This window comes from Neltuma alba, unplaced genomic scaffold (assembly GCF_004799145.2).
Source record: "Neltuma alba isolate B1F8T4 unplaced genomic scaffold, ASM479914v2 tig00012729_pilon, whole genome shotgun sequence".
Classification (NCBI taxonomy): Eukaryota; Viridiplantae; Streptophyta; class Magnoliopsida; order Fabales; family Fabaceae; genus Neltuma; species Neltuma alba.
The window spans coordinates 39,005-61,758 of NW_021637150.1; the positions used below are offsets into that span (position 1 = coordinate 39,005).

Consider the following 22,754-nt stretch of genomic DNA (forward strand, 5'->3'; position numbering starts at 1 on the left):
AATATTAAGACTTTTACGTAGCACGTGCCGTGAATGTTGAATTTTGTAGCCATTTTCTTCAAGGACCCCCCAAGCTATGTAACCACTAGCTAGGTAACCACGATCGTCCATCTTTGGTCTTCCTACGCTTCTAGATACATCATTTTTTTCAAGAAGTTTATGTCTCTTTTTTATACTATATAGTTTGGAATTTTACGATATTTTACAATATTTTTTAAGAAAACTTCTCCTACTGTATAAGTGTTTTCAACTTTAAGAAGTGATCTTTTAAAAAATATCTCTATTTAATTAAGGACATATTTAAAGAGAACCAAAAATAATTAAAAAAAAAAAAGATATCATGTGTGTAATGATCACTTTTTGCGGTGCACTTGCTAAATGATGATAAGCCAAGCATTACATCCAATTTAACAATACTCATCGATTCGGCACACATATTTTGTAATGAATGTGTTATATAATTCAAATTATTATCCAAATGTTAAATTATAAAATAAAAATAAATAATTAAATTTATGCTACTAAAATTTGATATGAATAGTTGCATTAAAAAGATTAAAAAAACATTTTAATTTGTAGGGAAATAAAATCTAAACCATTTAAACATTGATTTTATGATTAGAAAAGGAGGAAGAGCAAAAAAAAATGGGAAGGGAAAAGGAAAGAATGGAATTATATCTCTAATAAAACAAAAGAAAAAGACACGATTGCCAGCTGATGATGTTGTGGAGAAATGGAATTATATGTATAGCACATTAGCACGTTTAAATTCATGATGTAAGAAATATAATGGTACTACACACAGGTGATTATTAATCATGGAATATTAAAAGTTCAAACGTCATAATCGCATACCTTTTTGATTAAGTTTATCTCTAGTCCTTCCATCACATCACATTAAGTTTATATAGATTATATAATTATTTCATTTTCATATTATTTTTTTCATCTCTTAAAAATATGTCATATATAGTTATTTCTATAAAATATAAAAATTCAGATTTCTATCATGGTCCTGCGAAGTGTATGTGTGTGAGAGAAGCATCATCCTTATCATTTTGCTAAATTAAATTTTGTATATCTATACATTCATTCAAAGGATAACATATAATAACATGACTGCCTAACGTGTAAATACCATTTAAAAATGTTGAGGCACCCAAGCAAGACAATCAATATACACTATAGGTTGGGAAATGTATGTGTGAGGTGACAGCAATGAGGATGCATGTGAAACCTTTTTTTTTGGCAGCATCCTTCTGCACATTAAATTTATGTGTGATATCAGTATGCATATGGAACTTTTTTTTTTTCTTTTGGCTTCATCTTTCTGTATCAGTCGTTGTATGGATACATGTGAATACTAAATAATTATTGTTACATTTAAAAAATTTTCCCTGTATTTTCAGTTTTGACATCTAAATTTAATGAAGGAGAAACCAAAAAAAATTAAATAAAACTTTATATATATAAAAGAAGACTGGTACATGCTACATATGATTAAAGTTGCATTCATAATGATAATTTGAGCATAATCAAGTCGCCACTTAAGGACCGAAGGCACTTTGCCTCCCACAGCTTATTCCATACATGATAGTAGCTGGAAAAGTTGCAGTCACACTAGCTATAGGAGAGCGATAAAAGGCAACACAGCACTCTTGAGGTTGATTAGATCTTGGCAACATTATTGAACGCTCCAAGAGTAGTACCAGATTTGATCTTACCGCTATAGCCAGAATCTATATATATATATATATATATATATATATATCATAGCTCCATAACATAACACCACTGTAATTGGGAGAGCTTTTTATGCGTGGAAGAAGCTTATGGTTTAGCTCGTCTGCTGGGATATAACCACCAGCCCTGCCAGTTTTCGTCGGAGATCCCGGGAGGCCAAGATATAACTTGGAGATGGGGAAGTCAGTCCACTGGTTCCACGAGTGCATAAGGTTCTGAGTATTCCAAGGAGAATATTGGCACGAAGGGTTATTGTAGAACAGAACTCAAACATGGTCGAAGAGTGCAGTTTCAATGGCTGAGTCCAAGCATGGATCTGGGATTGCACATTTTGGTGAGGCTGATTGGTGAAAATCTTTTACCTTTCAGTAGGAGTCAAGCTCCTTGGCAAGATCATCATGATAATAGGTTCCACCTTGTTTGATGCCCAAGGCGATGTCATCTAAAACCGTGTTTCCTAGCAGGCCTTCTGAATTATTCTGATGGCCACCGAGAAAGTTGGTCCAGAGGTAGTCTGCAACTCGTTTGGCGTCTTGACCTGAAGAAAGTGAATATCTCCGGGAGCCTTCTCTGAAAGAAAGAAAGATTTTGACGTCTTTGCTTTGGCAGTAAGCTATTTGGGAGGCATATTTAGTGCAAGGGGCACCCCAGGATTCAGAACAATGTCCAGAAAGGTTTATGTCTGGAGTTTGTCCATTGCCGAAGATGCAGAGGAATGCTATGTTTACTATCTCGTAATTCCCGGTGGCACATGCTTCATCCAACTCTCGTTCACGCACATTCTGGCCCCAGCACGCGACAATTCCTAGTTCCTTGGCAGAGCTGAAGTGAGACAGCAGTAAGGACAAAGAAGGAGGATGGAACCTATGTATATATTGGAAACCATGAATGCGGAGTGATTGGAGCAAAGATAATGTTCTTTTTTTTTTTTTTTTTAGAACAGGCAACAGAAACAACCTATTTATAAAGGGCTAGGGCTGGGGTCATTTAACATCAAATAAATTCTTTTCCATGTTTTAGTCTTCAGTTTTAGCTGTGACAAAAGAACCTTTGGATACGTGGTAGCTAGATTGATCCTATTCCCCATATCATAAGAGAGTAATGCGTGAGATAGAAGATTTACATGTGACACAGGGAACATAACAGCAACTGGCTAGAGGACCATGCCTGGATGCTTGCTATGTTTAGTTCGGTTCCTCTCATTAGTGTGAATTGGTTTTTTTTCCCCCATAATTATTGCTTCTTGTTATACTGCATTTGTAGGTAGCAATGCTTTTCAAAGAAGAATTAATTGGTCGAATATTGCATGGTTTCCATATGCCTGTACCTTGTGTGCGTAATATTTGATGTGGCAAATAGAAAACTCATGCATGTCTGAGGTAATTATGTGGATGTAGTTTTATGAGGCTTGAAAAGGCATCATAATGTGCACTATTGAAGGAATCTTCTAAATTATAATCTAGCGATTTATTGCCCCCTAGCTAATTAGTAGTGTGCTTATAATCTCACCCATAGTTATTCAGAGTTATAAATATTTCAGAATGTGGTCACAATGTGGTGCCGCTAATAGGTGAGTCTTATTTTGGGTGTATGCGTAAAGCTCTTTCACGAGAACATCACATATGGTACAAGTTTTCACTGCCTTCAATGTCAAAATCAATCCATCCAAGACAACGTTTCCTGGTATGCTTTCTAGTAGCTAGATTGATCCTAATCCTATGCAAGAAAATCTTGAGGAATGGAAGATCTATTTATAGCTATTCGTTATGAAGGACGAAGCTTAATTAGTCACTGATTGTCTCAACTACGATTTCCATTCACTTCACATTCATCGTGAATCAACCATCAAATTTGCAGTTAGCAATTCGAACGTAACTATTATTTTTTTTTAAAATATTATTTCTGATTTTTAATATAAGAGCTAATTTAACTTTTAATTTGATCATAAATATAATATCTCAGTCTATTTTATCTTTCATATTTATTTATTTATTTAAAGTAGCCTTTATAATAGTTGCACATATTAAAAAGTTTCATCAAATATTAAAGCAAATATATACATTTGGTTAGTAAGGGTATTTTATAAAAGACAATACATAGTTATTACAAATAACCAACTTAACAAACCTCCTTAATATACTTGAATTAATCAATTTTTATATTAAGGATAGGAGATAGTATATATTAATCTTATCCATTTACTGCAAATCCAACGATCTAGATCTACAGTGAAATTAAAATGGTGTGTTGGGGGAAAGTGCTGCAGGGAAAAACTTTTTTGTTGATACTATTCTAGGACCATAAAGCAACAACGAGCGATGAGAACGTGATAATCGGATGTACCTCTAACGCACTATTTTGATAGTTTCTAATAATTGCCTTTGTCTTATTGCCAGCTGGTTTACAAAAGTGATATCCTTTGGATATTGCTTCGTTCATCAATTCCCAGAGGCCACAAGTTTTGCCCTTGCTGGGCGCGTATGCGGGAAGTAGATAATGCATATGGCGAATAAGTTGAGGAATTCTTAGGTACTGGGTACCAGCTCACCTGTACACTAACCGATAAAAACATACCATTTGGACAAATTTAAACCTACAAAGCAGCTTGTGTGTGAATTTTCAGATTTATAATATTTTAATAATTTTTTTAAAAAGCTCCTTTTTTTTTAATTTTCCAACTCTCTTTTTGATGCATCTTTTTACTCATTTTCTTTCTTTCTCTTATTATCCTCAACAACAAAGCAAGGCCTGAGACTTTTGGCTTTCATCTGGCCTCCTGCAATATTCATTGGTTTGCAAGCAGTCACGCTGAAAGGGGGAAAACCACTTAATACTGTAATAGATGGGCCTTCACAACCAAAAACACTCAAGCATATACAAGATACTTTGGGTGTGAGAAAAGAGAAAAGAAAGAAGATGGGTTTGAGGAAGAAAATGATGGTGAAAGTGTGTGATGAAGTGCTATTCCCGACCGCACAAGCCAGGTTAGACTGGAAATTGGCCAACGATCACCTGACCGGTCCAGTCAGTCATAAAAACTGGCAGGTGGGTCGACTGATATGACCGGTTACTAGGGATGACAATAGGCTATGTGGCTTGTCAGGGGCTTATGGCTTGACCTGTTTTCCAAAAGAAGAAGGTTCATGCCCGTTTAAAGGCCTGTTTAACTAAACAGGCCAGGTCTAGGTTCTTTAAAAAGCCTGTTAAGCCTGATAGACCAGCCTGGATCTGTTAAAAATTTAATTATAATATATGAAAAAATTAGTTAATGATATTATTGTTAATGTGCTCTTTTAATTTATTTTTTAATTTTAATATATAGTTAATAACTTAATTCTTCTTTAGATTTTAAAGTTTAGTTGACAAGTGAAGATAAAAATATAATTTAAAATAATGATATCAATAAATAATGTGATCTTTAAATCTTAAAAATATAAATAAAATAGGAAAGAGAAATTTTGTTCCAAGTATAAATTAATTAACTTATGTATTATGTTAATTAAGTTATGATACCTTCTTTATTCATTGTAAAATTAATAGTTTTTTCCTCTTTATTTATTTGTCTTAATTTTAATTTTTAGTGTGTACTTAAACGTAGTCTTGTTCCAAATTTTAACATACAATTACAATTAGTTTTCAATTAGTCTTGTTCCTTGTAAACTGTAATTAAGATTTAAAATAGTACTTATGATACTAAAATTTAAATAAAAGACAATACTAAAAATTAACTATTATGTAAGCTTTTTTTTTTTTAAAAACATAACTATAATTTAAATTTTTTAAAAATATAGGCTTTTTAACAGGCCAAGCCTTTACACAAGCCAGACTCAGGCTGAAAAATAAGCTTGTAACAGGCTACAAGCCAGGATCAGGCCAATAGGCTACAAAATAGGCCTGACCTGTTAAGAGCAAGGTTTGGCCTAACCTGACCTGTTTCCATCCTTACCCGTTGCAACTCAGGAGAAACCCAGTTAACCGGACCGGTTTGGTGGGTTAACCAAGTTGTGTGTGTGTTTTTTTAAGTTATTTTAATGCTAAAAATATTACTCCTCTGGTCCTCTTTATAAGTAGAGGTGAAAATAGGCCAGGCAGCCTGTCAAGGGCCTGTGACATGGCCTATAAATGGCCTGACCTGGCCTATTTAGATGTCAGAACAGGCTTAGGCCTGTAAAAAGGCCTGTTTGCTTTATCAGGTCAGGCTCAAGCCTGATAATAAGCCTGTTAGGTTTGTCAGATGGCCTGGACCTGTGATCCTTTTTTTCTTTTGAGGTTAAAATTATAAATGGACAGGAGGGAATCTGTTATTCTGATTGGTTAATTGAGAAAACTCCACCCACATAAATGTGTTATCCAGAGCTCATTGTATGCTTCATTTCATTTCCATTCTCTATAATAAAAATAATTGATGTATGTATAATAACACATATTGGAACAGAGAAAGAAAACACAAGTGCATTAAAAAAAATAAAAGCATCATTCATTTATTTGATCCATGCTTTTCATATTAATTTTATATAAAATATATAATTGACCTATTATGTTATATATATATATATATATATATATAATTGACCTATTATGCTTTAGACTGTATTATATAATAGATCCTGCAGGGCACAAGTTCGCAATTGAAATATGCATATTCGCTTCTTTTTTATTTATTGAACTTTTTCTTCACATTTGTGTCGCTGACGTGTCAATTAGATCCAGTAGGATGACGCCATCTCATGTTAAACACGTATCAATTGGCTGCTAATGGAATTACATAGCTCCAAAATCATTTTGGTAACGGACATCTGTTTTTTAATTTGTTAGGCCGAATACAAGGAAAAGTCTTCAAATGCTGCCAGAAAATAAGTTAATAAATTAGTCTTTGCAAAATGAATTAATAGTCAATGATGTGTGTGTAATGTGTATTAATTATTTAGATAAAATTGCATATATACAGTCTCTATATATGTGTGCTCAATTTAATTCTTATTATAACAGTTACTTAATTAATTTAAATAAATTATAATAAATGTAACATATTTTTTTTTAAAACAACCATGTGTAACAACAGGATCAACTATTAATTTGTTAGTAAATTAGTTTGAACAAATGACAAATTTAAAATATAAAGGGGATTAAGGATGTCTAATATTTTAAACTAGATCTAGTCATCAACTAATTTTTATACTAGAGATGGGATGAAGTGATATTTTTATACCAGAATAAAATTATATTTTCTAATAATTTTTCATATTTGATTTTTGGGAAAATGACAATAAAATACCACTTCAATTCCAAAAGGACAAATAAGGGACCTGAATAAGCAAAATGACAAATAGGGCACTGGGTACCAATTTGGAATTCATATTTTCGGTGAAAAGACTGAAATGCCCTTATCAGTGAGGTAAAATGAAGTGAAACTGAAATGAAAATAAAGATGGAGCAGAGCACCGGTTGAGCTGATTTAATAAAGAAGGAAAGAGAAACACTGGAAGAACACATCAGAGCTGAAAAGAGGTGAGTTTAAGTTGGTAGTCTTTGGAAATGGTATAATCTTACTCCTCCGCATCATAATTTTTTTGGGATTGCTGATTTAATAGATTTTGGTTGTGGGCGAGAGGTTTTGTAGCAAGAGAGAGAGTAAACATGTCGCATTAACTGATGGTGGGGTTTGGGTAGTTCCTTTTTGTGTCTGCTTTATGGCGCAATGGTGGGGACGGGTGTGCTGGAGATGAGGTTTTATACTTTATATTGACTATTTCGAATGACGTAGCGGAAATCAAGAAAGGTGGCAAGCAATTACGTAGGCGTGAAGTTTGCGTTCAAGTGGTGAACGTTGTTAAAATCAATAATGGAGTTGTGAAACCCTATAATAAAGTTGCGAATAGAAGAAAAGTTTCTCTCTTTGTGTGTGTTTTGGGTGTCACGTACGTTGATGGAAACTAATTGGCGGAGAAGTTAATTTTTTTATATTTAATGTTGTTTGCTGCAGGTTAGCAAGTGGTGATGTCTTGTAACATTGTATCAACATCTTCAAAAAGACTTGCTTGTTATTTTCACGTAGATGGGAAGTTTGTGGAAAAGGACAATGGCGAAGTTAAATACTGTGGTGGGACTGTCAGAGTAAGAGTAATAAATGAGGGTACAAAACTTGAAGATTTGAGGGCAATGATAGGCGAATGGTTCAGCATGGATTGTCATGGCTGTGATATTAAATACACTTTGAGTTTTGATGAGAGGGTATTGGTAGATCTTATAGATGATGGTGAAGTTGATAATCTATTTGAATATAATGACCGTAATGCACATATTTATATAGCACATAAAGGTAATGACAATGTGGAGGAAGGAATGGGTTATCCAGAAATGTAAGTGAGAAATTTTTTTTTGGTGGTTATGAAAGTTGATAATTGTTGTAATGTTGTAGTAAATCTCTTAACAACAGTGGTAATTATAAATGCAGGATCTCAAGAATGGAAGGACTGTCAGAACAGAGTGATGAGCCTACGTTGGAGGGAAATGCTTTGGAAAGTACAAGTTCTGGAGGCAGTGAAAGACCTAATGTAAGCCTACCATACGGAGTAGTGAGTGCACCTACACCTTTGCCGGAGATGAATTCTTTGAAATGGAAGGAATTGTTGTTAGGACGGAACCAAACTTTTGCAAATGCAGAAGATTTCAAGAAGAAAGTACATAAGTTCAGTATTGCAAACAAGTTTGAGTACAAGTATGTGAAAAATTGTAGGGGAAAAATGTATGTGAAATGTAGTGTTGAAGGTTGTCCGTGGAGGATAAGTGCAAGAGTGGGCAGAAAGAGTACTCCCTTTTTACGTGTGGCAACATTCATAAATGAGCATGTCCATAATGCACAAGACAATCTTTGTGTGGAACATTGTGGTTCAGCTAGCTTGACAGCATCAATCATCAGAGATGAGGTAAATGATCACATAGACAGGCGTCCAAATGATATAAGGAAGACTTTAGAAAGAGATTATGGTATGAAGTTGACATATAAACAAGCATACAGGGCAAAGCAAAAAGCTTTAGAGGACATACATGGCAGGCCTGACCAGTCTTATATGCTTATTCCGTGGATATGTGAACGGTTGAAGGAAACAGATAACAAAACCGTGGCCAAATGGGTGGCTAATACTAATAACACATTTGAGCGTGCATTCATAGCATATGGGTGTTGTATAGAAGGCTTTATAGCTGGTGCTAGACATGTACTGTACATTGATGGATGTCATTTAAGTGGACCGTATAAGGGGACGTTACTGTCGGCGTCTGCTTATGATGCTGACAACGAATTGTTACCTTTTGCGATTGCTGTTGTAAAGGGAGAGACACTTGAGGATTGGACATGGTTCTTATATATGATTAAGGAGATAGTTGGCTCGATGGAATTGACAATTGTGTCAGATCGACACAATGCAATAATAGGCGCCGTGCAAGCAATATTTGGTGGTGAGAGGCATGCATACTGTTACAGACATGTTAAGGAAAACTTCAGTGCACAAATGATTAAATTAAATAGAGGAAAGAGGAAGACTAGTGGGAAAGCAAGGGAGGAGGGACTGCAATACCTGGATGCCATTGCATATGCAAGGCTTGACACCGAGTTTGATGGTGCAATGGATAACATGAGAAAGTTCAATCCACAATTATTTGAGTGGCTTCTTAATCATGGTGATGTTGAAAGGTGGGCCTTAAGTAAATTCCCATTTAAACGGTGGGATAACATCACAACAAACCTTGCTGAGTCATTCAATGCTTGGATGTTGAAAGAGAGACGATATAATGTTGCCCAACTTATACATGAGCATCGTGAGAAAGTGGCAAAGAAGATGTATGCAGCAAGCATAGCAATGAGTAATTGGAAAAATGGTGTAGGCCCAAACATAGATGCAAAATTGGTGGACAATGTTGCTAGATCAGCATGCATGCTGAGTGTACCTTATGGAGGAGGTAGGGTGTGTGTCCATACAGCAAAAGGAGCTGTACATGTTGATCTTGGTCTAGGCGAATGCACCTGTGCAGCTTGGCAAATGTCAGGCATTCCATGTCCCCATGCCTGTGCAGCGATTAAGGCTGTGAATTGCAATGTCTATGATTTTGTTGATGAATGCTACAAGATTACATCACAGCAAAAGATTTATGGCAGGAGTATGATTCCAGTGGCGACAGTAGACATGCCAAATCCTAACAATTACTGGGTGGAAAATATAGGAAGTCAAGTGTTCTTGGCACCGCCTTTGACTAATCGACCGCCAGGAAGGCCTAAAGTAAAAAGACGAGAGTCACAGTTCAGAATAGGAAGATCTACCATTGTAGCACATGCAAACAAGTTGGGCACACAAGAAGAACGTGCAAGAATCCAAACCCAAGTTGAACTTAGATGTCAATAGATATGGTGATTTTTTGGTGTAAATAGTGTTGCGTGAATGGTAAATCCCATTGCACGTGTAGTGTAGTTAGTATGAAAGTTATGGTTCAATGTTTACCGTGCTGTACTTGAGGTGCAGACATTTGAATATATGTAATGCATCTGCTGTCATATTGCTGCTGGTTTTTGGTAAATACTGTTGGGTGAATGGTAAATCCCATTGCACGTGTAGTTAGTATGAAAGTTAATGGTTCAATCATGTCATAAATACTGTATCAGCTGTCATATTGCTACTGTTTTTTGATAAATAGTGTTGCGTGAATGGTAAATCCCATTGCACGTGTAGTGTAGTTAGTATGAAAGTTATGGTTCAATGTTTACCGTGCTGTACTTGAGGTGCAGTCATTTGAATATATGCAATGCATCTGCTGTCATATTGCTGCTGGTTTTTGGTAAATACTGTTGCGTGAATGGTAAATCCCATTGCACGTGTAGTTAGTGTAGCTACTATGAAAGTAAACGGTTCATGTTTATCGTGATGTACTTGAGGTGCAGTGATTTGAATATATGTAATGTATCTGCTGTCATATTGCTGCATTGTATTGTTCATGGCAGAAAATCTGCCCAGCCCGGCAAGAGGGTGCAAAACCCAGTATAAAAGTAGTAAATACCACTGAAAGAGTTGTAAATCCCTCCGTGTGTTTTGCAAAATTGACCTCCGACCTTTACCGTTTTGAGACCAAAGTTGCGCAGGCCAATTTTTTTGGGATGCAAAACCCACTGTAAAAGTAGTAAATCTCAGTTGGAGAGTTGTAAATCCCTCCGTGTGTTTTGCAAAATTGACCTCCGACCTTTACCGTTTTGACACCAAAGTTGCGCAGGCCAATTTTTTTGGGATGCAAAACCCACTGTAAAAGTTGTAAATCTCAGTTGGAGAGTTGTAAATCCCTCCGTGTGTTTTGCAAAATTGACCTCCGACCTTTACCGTTTTGACACCAAAGTTGCGCAGGCCAATTTTTTTAGGGATGCAAAACCCACTGTAAAAGTTGTAAATCTCAGTTGGAGAGTTGTAAATCCCTCCGTGTGTTTTGCAAAATTGACCTCCGACCTTTACCGTTTTGACACCAAAGTTGCGCAGGCCAATTTTTTTGGGATGCAAAACCCACTGTAAAAGTAGTAAATCTCAGTTGGAGAGTTGTAAATCCCTCCGTGTGTTTTGCAAAATTGACCTCCGACCTTTACCGTTTTGACACCAAAGTTGCGCAGGCCAATTTTTTTAGGGATGCAAAACCCACTGTAAAAGTTGTAAATCTCAGTTGGAGAGTTGTAAATCCCTCCGTGTGTTTTGCAAAATTGACCTCCGACCTTTACCGTTTTGACACCAAAGTTGCGCAGGCCAATTTTTTTAGGGATGCAAAACCCACTGTAAAAGTTGTAAATCTCAGTTGGAGAGTTGTAAATCCCTCCGTGTGTTTTGCAAAATTCACGTCCGACCTTAACCCTTTTGAGACCAAAGTTGCGCAGGCCAATTTTTTTGGGATGCTAAACCCACTGTAAAAGTTGTAAATCTCAGTTGGAGAGTTGTAAATCCCTCCGTGTGTTTTGCAAAATTCACCTCCGACTTTTACCGTTTTAGGACGAAGTAGCACAGCCCAGTAAATTCGCTTCTGCAGTTGTAATCTCGTCACATGTGTTGTAACAAATTGGGAAAATGGTTTAACATTACTTGAAAATGAGTTGCCTTTACAATCCCTGAAAACAGTTTGCAAATTCCCTTACATACATGACATTAACTAACACATCACTAAACTTAGACAGCGTCATTTACTGCCGTGATGCACGCTGCTTTTTCCTCGGTGTGGGTTCTGGGGATGACAGCAAGTTTAGTGCTTCTTCACGTCTTGAATTGAGCTCATGATTAACAAGCCACCACATTAGGTTTCGTCGGAAATCAGCAACATGTTCTTGACCGTAGTCAAGCGTCACACCGGGCTCCCATTTGCTCAACCATATTAAAACATGAACGCCACAGTCTCGCCTGCACATGGCAACAATGTCCATGAGTGAAACACGAAGTAGCATTCATACATTATTACATCAACAACTAATACCACTCACAGATTGTTCTGTTGAGGAACAGGGGCCCAAATAATGTCACTCATCTGCTTCTTTCCAATGGTATTGGGCTTTACTATCTCAATCATGTCATAAAATCGATCCCTCTGCACAACACATACTTGCATTTGTAAATAATTTGGTAAACAAAGAGCATGCTACACAAGAACAGTAACAATAGTCTTACACATCCGGTCACCACAGTCATCATATCATCATCAGCTGCACCTTTCTTCTTACTCTTCTTAGCAGGGAAACTTGGCTTCATTGAGTCCAGCACATAGAAATTCATTGTCTTAGGCTCAAGCACAAGACAAAACCAGTGAGCACCAACAAGTGTAGGTCCAAATATCAAGTCACAGTCTCCTATGTTGTAACCGACATATTCAGGCAGCAACTGCTTTTCTCGTTTTCTAGCATCCCACCGAGATGGGTTCGCAGCTAGTATTGCCTGCAGCATCAAATGATTAGTCATGTAGCAGTAATTATTTTGTATTAATCTTAGTAACCTTACCATAAAGTCAGCATCAAATATGTGTCGCTTGACTTCTCCTTCGCTCTTCATATCAGCCAGTAAAGTCTTGCACACAACTGACATAAGCTGTTTGCAAGTAAATTTTAGTTTTTTGCACAGGTATACATGAGCATCAAATATAAATTTATAGTACTCAGCCGAAGATCACAATACTAACTTACCCGGTTACCTATTCTCTCAATTCCTCCAAGTGTCCTTAGCTGATCTCGAGTGATATCCTCATCAGATATTTGAACTAAAGTCCTAAAAATGTGTTCCCAGTATCATTATGTGTGTAGTTAATTAGTAAACAACCGATAAGTAATATCATTCACAGTCATGCGAATAGTAACTTACACGTCACCATCCTGCCTTGAACACATGCGGGATATCATGTTAAAAAACTTTTCCTTTTCCTCCATATTCCTCTTCTTCCTCTTCACAGGCATCGTCAAAATCCATGGAGAATTTATGGCCGACTTCACCTCCCTCTGTGATCTCCTGGGCTGTGCATTCTTGTCCATGGGGGAAACATCAGGGGAATCCATATCTCCTGCTTGTATTCCTTCTTCCTCAACATCAACCATGTCAGCCTCGTCCGAGTCATCTCCATGATGAGGTATGTGTCCTGAGTCCTGTCCATCATCATCATCTCCCTCATTTTCATCATCACCATCATCAGCTTCATCTTCTCCCTTATATTCAGCTCCAACTTCACTAGGGCCCTCATCTCCCACAGTACGATTTTCCTCCATCGTTATGTGCACCTTATGTAGCTCATCCTCTACTGCACTAACAAGTCTCTTGTAGCTTAAATCAATTACAGCCATCAACTTTCGATGTAAGCTTTGCAACTCCTGCATCACATCATTAAAAAAAGGTCAAACACTTTATCTTTTTAATGCACATTGAAATTACGAAGCAAATAAACACACCGGGTGTAAGTCAGCGACACTTCTCCTTCTTCTCTCCTCATCTCCAACCCTAACTTTCGAGCCCTTCTGCTTATACAATAGGCCTCTGTTGCTCCGCCTTTCCTTCTTTGTCATCTCCTTTATCCTCTCATCAGTCCAGAATTGAATAGCACTTATTGACCCATCTCTAACAGATTTAGATAATGGGAAGCGCTCAGCAAGATATAACTGCAACATCAAATTATTAATTTTATCATCACTCCATTCAAACATAGAACAAAAAACAATGGTAGTAAATACATACCAATAAGAGGTAGATGCATCCTCCGACGTTGCAACTCCCTTCATCATTGTCTTCCCCTACGTTTCTATACACTTCAACATAATCTTCCATCTCTTTCCACAAGTTGTTCACAATGTATGTGGCCCAATCAAATTGGTGAAATTCATGCATAGTACAACACATCACCCTCACTAGCTTGTCACTGACTGTTGTTTGTGAGGTAGGAGCTAGAAAACTCCCAAGTGTGTACAGCATGAACAAGAACTCGAAATTCTCCTCATTCTCCCCAGATTTAATGTCTTTGAGTATCTTGGTAAAAGAGACTTTACCATATTCATTCTTCAACCTCTTGTATGTTTCATCATCATCATCCACATCCGTTCTTACCTTTTCCCCTGTGTGGGGTACCTCCAACAACTCCGCAACATCTTGTGCATCAATTTCCTTGATCTTCCCCCTTATTGTAAATTGATGAGTAGGCGGATCATATGCTCGAAGAATGCGTACTATGAGGTCACGAGGGAGTCTCTCACATCCCATGTCAAGCAAACTTGCAAATCCCAAACTTTGTACCTTGGCTTTCAATCTGTCATTGCTATTTATAAATTCCACCAATGACTTGTACTGCCGGACTGAGCAACGAGTGCTAAAAGCAACTTTTTTCATCCGCTTCTTCTTCGTCCCTTGCTTCTTTGGTTTGTTCACTTTATCATTATACTTCTTCCTCTCCTCTGGTGGCAGCTCCCTCCATGCCTTTGCTCCCTCCCTAACTTCTTCTCTCCTATTCCTAAACTCTTTGCCCGCCTTAAATTCATGCAGAAACAGCATGTACCCACTCTTCACTTGTCCACTTCCCTCTCCTTGTCCTTCTACTTGTACTTGTAACTCCATTTTCCCTGCTGCAATGACACCACTTGTTAGTCATTCATAGTACTATATTTCTTTCACAACAATGTCGTCAATTCCATCAACAAATGTGGTCAATTACACTAACAAATATAGTAAATTTTATTAACATATCATCAAAATACCATTGTCCACTCAATTAACAAGTGTAGTCAAGTCCACTAACAAATGTAGTAAATATCATTAACATATCACCTACAAAACCATTGCACAGTCAAATGACTTTGCATCACGACGATGTTGTTATTCCTGTAACAAATCTGGTCACTTTCATTGACTAATGTAGTAAATTCCACTAATAAATGTTGTAAATATCATTAACATATCACCTACAAAACTATTGCAGAGTCAAATGAATTTGCATCACGGCGATGTTGTCATTCCCATAACAAATCAGGTCACTTTCATTGAATGATGTAGTAAATTCCACTAATAAATGTAGTAAATCTCATTAACGTGACCTACAAAACCATTGCACAGTCAAACGAATTTGCATCTGCTCACTTTCATTGACTGATGTAGTAAATTCCACTAATAAATGTAGTAAATCTCATTAACGTGACCTACAAAACCATTGCACAGTCAAACGAATTTGCATCTGCTTACTTTCATTGACTGATGTAGTAAATTCCACTAATAAATGTAGTAAATCTCATTAACGTGACCTACAAAACCATTGCACACTCAAACGAATTTGCATCTGCTCACTTTCATTGACTGATGTAGTAAATTCCACTAATAAATGTAGTAAATCTCATTAACCTGACCTACAAAACCATTGCATAGTCAAATGAATTCGCATCACGACGTTGTTATTCCCCTAGCAAAACTGGTCACTTTCATTGACTAATGTAGTAAATTCCACTAATAAATGTAGTAAATCTCATTAACATGACCTACAAAACCATTGCACAGTTCAATGAATTTGCATCACCACAATGTTGTTATTCCCGTAACAAATCTGGTTACTTTCATTGACTGATGTAGTAAATTTCAGTAATATATCACCTCAATATCATTGTCCACTCAATTGAATTTGCATCACAAGCATGTTGTCATTCCCTTACCAAATCTATTATTTTCCATTGCCGAATGTAGTCAATTACTCTAATTAATGTTGTAAATTTCATTAACATATCACTTAACAAATGTAATCATTGCCAACACAAATTTAGTCCTTCTCAGACCAACAGTTGTTATTTCAAAACCAAACCCGCTAGTACTATTTACTACTTACCTCATCAAATTTACTACTCGGCTAATAGAATTACTGCTTGCTAAATTACTACAACAGGATAACCTTTGCAAATTTTACCCACGCAAGGACAAACTTTTCACCCTAAACCATTCAATGAAAATGAAAGTAACTTTGTCATTGCCGCGCATGCAGACCAAATTAGTGGAATTCTACTTCCTTAAAATCCCACCCTCTCCACATAGAAAGCTATACTCTTTTTAGAAAAGTCAAATAACACCGACAAAACTATCCTTTCCATTTTGTTCTTTTCTTCAAATCAAAATAAACCAATCCCCACAACAAAAGCAATCCCCTGTTCCAATTAAAGGCCACCCAAAATGGATTAAACACTATCAATCACAATCATTTCCAAATATGTACACAACCAAACACATCAGCAATAACATGGAAACAACTTTTTTCGTCCTAGAGCAACTTCTATGGGAACAACAAAGACGGAACCACAAAGAGCATCACTGCATAATTACATTTTAAGCTTCGGGGACCCATCGAATGAACAACAATATTCAAGTTCCCTACCTGTTTAATTTCGAAAGCGACGGCGGCAATGTGATTTCGGCGACCGCTTTTTCGTTACTAGAGGACCTTCGATTTGGTTTCGCCGAGTGGGGGCACTTTCTGTTTCGGTGGGTTGCTCTCGTCGGGTCGGCGGGTTGCTTTCGTCGACTGGGCGAGGTAGTTCTAGTTCCTGTTTCACTTAGTGGGGGTTGCTTTCGCTGAGTGGAAGCAGTTCCTCTTTCGTCGAGTGGGGTGTTGTTTTCGCCGAGGAGTCGGTTTCCGCCTTTTCTCCATCTCCTCAAGTTTCAAACATCTTAAGGGCATTTCGGTCTTTTCGCCGAAAATATTAATTCCAGATTGGTTCCCAGTGACCTCCTTGTCATTTTGCTTATTCAGGTCCCTTATTTGTCCTTTTGGAATTGAAGTGGTATTTTATTGTCATTTTCCCTTGATTTTTTTGGGCCTAAGGGGACATGTTTTACAAGTTGTGTTAATTTAATAATTTCATATTTTCTATTTGTATTTTAGATAAATTGGGTTGAATTATTGTAATCTTGAATTGATTTATGTGTATTTAAAATTTGTTAAAAAAAACAAACCTCTTAACAGGCCACAAGCCAGGCTCAAGCCGAACAAAAGGCCTTTCACAGGCTGCAGGCCAGGCTCAAGCCAACATGCCTCATCACACAGGCCTGGCCTGGCATGTTTTCACCACAAGGTACTTTCAACATATTTCACATAAACCAAAGAAAACCTTAAAATACATTAACTTTCCATTAAAATATAACAATTTTCTAACTTTACCCATATTTAATATTATATACTTTTCAAAAAAGATAACTACCTACACCATAATGAATGAAAGATAAAATAGTACATTCACACCGAAAATTTAATGAAATGACTTATAAATAGGAGCAAAAAAATCTTCTCTCTCTGCCGCATAAATAGGACCAGAGGAGTATTATTTAATGACTAAAGGATTGTAGATTGGAGTATTTTGTTGTCATAACTCTATCTTGATATTCTCCTCGAATGAATATTTAGTGATTTTAATAATATGATAATGTGATGTCAACTTATCAAGAGAATTGTAGGAAAAATGGAAAGACAATGTAAGTATATGATTATTTTGTTAGAGATTTAAGATATTAAATTAATATTTAGTCTTTTGGTGGCATGATTAGAATTTACATTAATTTTTAATTTTTTTTATTCCTCATTGTTTTGACCCTCTTTTAACTCTAACTTACCCATTAACCTTTTACCCACTATCTCGACTTATTCAGAGTCCGGTGTAGTTTTCAATACCTTGTTATAAAACACTCAAGTCAAATCTTAACAGCATTTTGGGCCAAAAAAAAAATCACAGGAACCACAAGATCGATTAAACTTTTATTTATAGATGACAATTTGAGTGGAATCAAGTTGTCACTTATGGATCGAAGGCACTAGCCTTCCACACGACTTAGTCCATGCACGATAGTAGCTAGAGAGGTTGCAGTTACACACTAGTACTACTATAAAACGCGATACAGAACCTCGGAGGCAGATTTCACATGCCAACCAATGGCGCACGCACAGCTTCAAAAGCTAGCTCCAGTGGCATTACACACGATTTGATCGCTGTATCCCGATAGACTATCGTAGTACCTACTCCATAACATCACCCCACCAAACTTGGGAGAGGTTTCTACCTGCGGAAGAATCTCCTTGTTGAGCACATCGATCGGGACATAACCACCGGCACTACCATTTGCAGCAGGAGACGCCGGGAGGCCGACATAGAACTTGGTGGCGTTGAACGTGGTGGTCCACTGGTTCCATGAACTTATAAGTTTCTGAGTATCTCCATCTGTGTATTCGCAGGGAGGGTTGTTGTAAAACTGGACCCAGATGTCGTCGAAGAGGCCAGTGGTAATGGCTGTGTTTAGGTAGTAATCTGGGATTGGACATTGTGGTGCTGCTGATAAGTAAAACTTCTTTTGCTGGGTGTATGCGTAAAGCTCTTTAAGAAGGACATCCCAGTACAAGTTTGTACCTCCTTCGATGTCAAAATCAATGCCATCTAAGGCCACTAGTCCGAGGAGACCTGGGCTTTGGCCACTGAGGTAGTAGGTCCACAGGTGGGAGGCAAATTGTTTGGCTTCTTCAGCCGAAGCAAGGGAATAGGAGCCAGAAGCTCCTCCGAGAGAAAGGAAGATTTTGACGCCCAGGCCTTGGCAAGTGGCTATTTGGGGGGCATATTTAGTGCAAGGGACACCCCAAGACGCAGAACAGTGTCCTGCTAGGTTTATGTCTGGAGTTTGGCCATTGCCGAATGTGTTCATGAATGCTATGTTGATTATCTCATACTTTTTGGTTTGGCATGCTGCATCCAACTCTCCTTCATTCACATTCTGGCCCCAGTAGGTGACAATTGGGCAGCTTTGGGATGAGCTCAAGTGAGAGAGGAGCAACAAGGGCCAAAGGAGGAGGACCAAAGCTTGTGTTTTCGAAGCCATGGAGGTAAGGTTGAGAGAAGAAAAAGGAAATGCTTTCTTGTTTATTGCAAGAGCAAGAGAAAGAGCCAATTTATAATGGGCTAGGGTCAGGGGCAATAGCGTCAAATTCTATTATTTTTAACTCAATTTGAGGCAAGGAAATATATAAATATATATATATTAATTTAAGTTGTAGCGGTCTATAAGCAACAAATAGGTGAGAAAATTGGGTGGAAGTATATATCAAATATTGAAGGTCCTTGAAGGTGCATGCAGACCTGCAATCCAGTTTCAAGAACTATTAATATAGATTCTTAAAAATTTCCTGAAGGTCAATCGCAAATTTTGGAGTCTGTAATGATGATTTTCAAGTTTTAGTCCTTCTTCCTGCCAAATTTGTCATTCCATTTTTCCAAGAATCAATCAATTAATATCAAATAGGACAGCTTGGCAGCATGTGTTTTGAATGTCAAAATTCATATAGAATCACTTGTTTCCCAAGAATCAAGTGTTCTGGTATTTGTTAAGAGAGCCGCGCATCATACAGTGGTAAACCTCTATTTTGCCTTGTTATTTTGTATCTTTTTGGAGGTTTTTATCAACTAAAATAAGTTATTTTGCAATTATTATTACTATTTTGAATTAATGAATAATTTTAGTAAATAGAGCAAACAGGTTATTTTTGTCATATTTTTATGCTTGCTTTTAATTAATAAATTTTGGGATCTTTGATATTACAATTTGTTAAATTATTTTTTAGGTTAGTCTGAAAAATTTGGATTAAAAAAAAGGAAAAGAAAGAGCTAAAAGAATTGCAGGAGAAGGACCACAAAATTTTAAAATTGTAGTGACGGACCCTTGCTATCAAAACTCACCGTTTTGACCAAAGCATCAGGGCAAATGGATTTGAAAAAGGAGATTCTATGGTGAAAGGAGGCGGCCGCCACCCATACCTCCGGTTTCGGACCTCCACCACTTCTCTCAAATGACCGCCTTTGCCCTTCTCCATAACCTTCATCATCTACATTTGACCTCTCCACAACCTTCACCATAACGCGACCATAGCCGTTCATCCGCCTCACCCGTGTCCTTCTTCATCATCTACCAGCATCATATTCTTCTCAGCCGAATCAGAACCAGGGGGGCCGTGGCTTCATTCTGCAGAACCACAACGACGACTCATTCTTCCTCAAGCTTCGACCACCAACATAACCATCTACAATGGCTGCGGAATCCTTGGAGCTCGTTGTGGTTGGGTTCAAGATCACGAGTGACTGATACTTTTTCTGGTGCTCTTTGGGATTGGATTTAATGGCTTGAGCTTGGGAGCTACAAAAGGGAGTCTAGTTCTAATATTTAGTTTAAACTATGTATTGATGATTTCTGGTTTGAAATTTGTTATGTGTAGTTTAAAACTTAGAATTACTAGTTGTAATTTTTGGTTTGGATTGGAATTGTTGAGATTTGGGTTGGTAATTTTAAGTTTGAGTACTTAGGTTTATAAATATATATTTAATTATATGTTTATACCTTTGTTGATTTATTGTTAGTATGATTTTTATGCTAGTTGTGTAGAGATTATGCTTGAAGTGAATTTAACAAATAATTAGTATTCCCATTGAGCATTAATTTGAAAGGAATAACTTCTTTAAAATGATCCTTATCAATTAATTTACTCCCACATCATTAATCAAGCTAAGATAGTCATTGGTTCATTTTCAAAGAGCATCTCATTATTAAATTCCTTAAAATCCAAATTAATATTTTCACTTATCATTTTATTAAAAAGCCCAAAAAATAGTAATTAGGATTTATCTAATTTGCATTGTTTACAAAGTAGTTTTATTAAAGAAAATTAATTTTAAAACCCTCTCAATGTTTTTGGTACTTAGTTTAACTTAGATTTTTAAATAAAAAGTTTCCGCGAGGGAAACGATCCGGATTATACACTATATTGCATTTATATTCGGTTTTATTTTTTATTTAACCCAAAGCGACTACAAAGGCTTAAATCATACAGAGTCACTTGTTTCAAAGTTCTAATTTCCTATAATTGATTCTTACTTCATCCATCATCAATTAATATGATAGCACAAACATTTGGACTCGATCTTGGCACAAACATCTGGACTTTTGCCAGTAGTTAATTGATTCTTACTTATCTCTAATTAAGAACAATACAACTCATGCATAAAATTCTTATTTTATTTTTGTATTTCTACTTTTATCTTTTAAAAAATATGTCTATATATTCTCATGCTTATAAACATAAAAATTTCAAATTGTTAGCAGTGGTCCTGCGACGCAACGTGAGGGGAACACCAAGGCGTAAGAGCAGCATCAACCTTATCTTCTTGCAAATTAAATATTTAAAATTTAGATATTTATACTTTGAAATATTTGGACAAAAATAATATGATATGTGTGTGTATATATGATTTGTGTAATATATATATATATATATATCAATATATGATTTTTTTTTTTGATACAGCATATCAATATACGATTACATCAATTTGGCGGTGCATTATTGTTCTTTTAAGGCCCTTAACACCTATTAATTCATACCCCCATTAATTCAATCCCCTGCATTTTTTTCATAACACGTGCGTTAATTATAAACGCGGTGATTCTTATTAGTCACTGCTTCCGATGAAAGATTGGTCTCCACTACGCTTCCCAACAAGTTAACTCAACCATCGACTATATACATAGAACCTATATGGCGAATAATTCAAATCTAACTAGCTTTTTGGATTAAATTTCAACAATACTATCTTCTATCCTAATAAATAAGACTTTATTTATAGTTTATAAATAAGAACTTATACTCCTCCGGTCCTTAATATAAGACCCATTTAACTAATTTGATTAGATTAAGGAAGTTAGGTAAGTTAGTTAATTATAAGAAAAGTGACATATTTTTCCTAAAACACCATAATCATCTTTCTTAATACCCCCTCTCCCTCTTCTACTTGATTATGGTTGAGGGAGTATCCATAGGGGTAATTTAGAGAAAATTGATAAATATGAGAAATGTGTCTTATATTTAGGACCAAAACCAACTTAAGAATTGGGTCCTATATTAAAGACCGGAGGAGTATTTAAGATTGGAGATAGTATCTTACACCGACTTCTATTCACTTATTTGAGGGTCCAAATGAGAAAGAGAGATGTGGCCTGAGGGGAATAAAATATTAAATCCATCCAGATCATTCACTACAAATCTAATGAATAATGATGGAGGTTTGCGGTGACAATGGGTGGGAAGTATTGTTTTTTTTTTTGGGGGGGGGGCTAATTTTTTGTGATGATTCGAGGACCATGAAACAACAAATAGGTAGATTATGGACATGGGCACGGGACATTAATCTGAATTCACGTTTAAGGTTTTGTTTTGGAAGTTTCTAATAATTGCATGCCTTTAATTAATTTACTTTAATGTAGTTCGTCCCCATGTGGTTGTACTTTCGCCAGGCGCACGAGATAAGATCATCTTATTACTTTGACGTGGCGAATAGACAATGCATATGTTTTTATGTGGGAAGGGGGGGGGATCCTATGATTACATTTTGGTGCCTTTTAGTGGGATGTTTGGATACGATAAAAACTATTTTTTAAAAGTATTTTTTTTTTGTAAATTGAGATAATTTTCATCAC

The 22,754-nt window shown here is 36.5% G+C and overlaps 4 protein-coding genes across 4 annotated transcripts; 1 reads left to right on the top strand and 3 right to left on the bottom strand.

The window, feature by feature from the left end:
• Positions 1–2,108: 2,108 nt before the first annotated feature.
• Positions 2,109–5,683, bottom strand: LOC114730372 (acidic endochitinase-like). Its single transcript, XM_028917431.1, has 2 exons — positions 5,643–5,683; positions 2,109–2,607 (listed from the first exon to the last, which is right to left on the bottom strand). Exons 1-2 carry the CDS (start codon positions 5,681–5,683, stop codon positions 2,109–2,111), a joined length of 540 nt encoding a protein of 179 aa, XP_028773264.1.
• Positions 5,684–7,740: 2,057 nt separating this feature from the next.
• On the top strand, positions 7,741–10,142 carry LOC114730373 (uncharacterized). The gene is made up of 2 exons (XM_028917432.1): positions 7,741–8,102; positions 8,198–10,142. The coding sequence occupies exons 1-2, from the start codon at positions 7,741–7,743 to the stop codon at positions 10,140–10,142; spliced, it is 2,307 nt and encodes a 768-aa protein (XP_028773265.1).
• Positions 10,143–11,944: 1,802 nt separating this feature from the next.
• LOC114730374 (uncharacterized) lies at positions 11,945–14,837 on the bottom strand. Its single transcript, XM_028917434.1, has 8 exons — positions 13,968–14,837; positions 13,685–13,891; positions 13,107–13,606; positions 12,932–13,013; positions 12,750–12,836; positions 12,423–12,686; positions 12,239–12,342; positions 11,945–12,158 (listed from the first exon to the last, which is right to left on the bottom strand). The coding sequence occupies exons 1-8, from the start codon at positions 14,835–14,837 to the stop codon at positions 11,945–11,947; spliced, it is 2,328 nt and encodes a 775-aa protein (XP_028773267.1).
• A 3,357-nt stretch (positions 14,838–18,194) lies between these two features.
• On the bottom strand, positions 18,195–19,138 carry LOC114730375 (hevamine-A-like). The gene has a single exon (XM_028917435.1). The coding sequence runs from the start codon at positions 19,110–19,112 to the stop codon at positions 18,195–18,197; it is 918 nt and encodes a 305-aa protein (XP_028773268.1). The 5' UTR covers positions 19,113–19,138.
• Between the last annotated feature and the right edge of the window lie 3,616 nt (positions 19,139–22,754).

Bases quoted from the DNA above. Each gene is read 5' to 3' on its own strand.
- LOC114730372 (XM_028917431.1), bottom strand. From the start codon at position 5,683: ATGGAAACAGGTCAGGTTAGGCCAAACCTTGCTCTTAACAG. The intron at 2,608-5,642 runs GTCAGGCCTATT...ATATATACATAG, and splicing joins CCAAACCTTGCTCTTAACAG to GTTCCATCCTCCTTCTTTGT.
- LOC114730373 (XM_028917432.1), top strand. From the start codon at position 7,741: ATGTCTTGTAACATTGTATCAACATCTTCAAAAAGACTTGCTTGTTAT. The intron at 8,103-8,197 runs GTAAGTGAGAAA...TTATAAATGCAG, and splicing joins GGAATGGGTTATCCAGAAAT to GATCTCAAGAATGGAAGGAC.
- LOC114730374 (XM_028917434.1), bottom strand. From the start codon at position 14,837: ATGGAGTTACAAGTACAAGTAGAAGGACAAGGAGAGGGAAGTGGACAA. The intron at 13,014-13,106 runs GTAAGTTACTAT...ACACATTTTTAG, and splicing joins TCAAGGCAGGATGGTGACGT to GACTTTAGTTCAAATATCTG. The intron at 12,687-12,749 runs GTAAGGTTACTA...TTGATGCTGCAG, and splicing joins TATTTGATGCTGACTTTATG to GCAATACTAGCTGCGAACCC.
- LOC114730375 (XM_028917435.1), bottom strand. From the start codon at position 19,112: ATGGCTTCGAAAACACAAGCTTTGGTCCTCCTCCTTTGGCCCTTGTTG.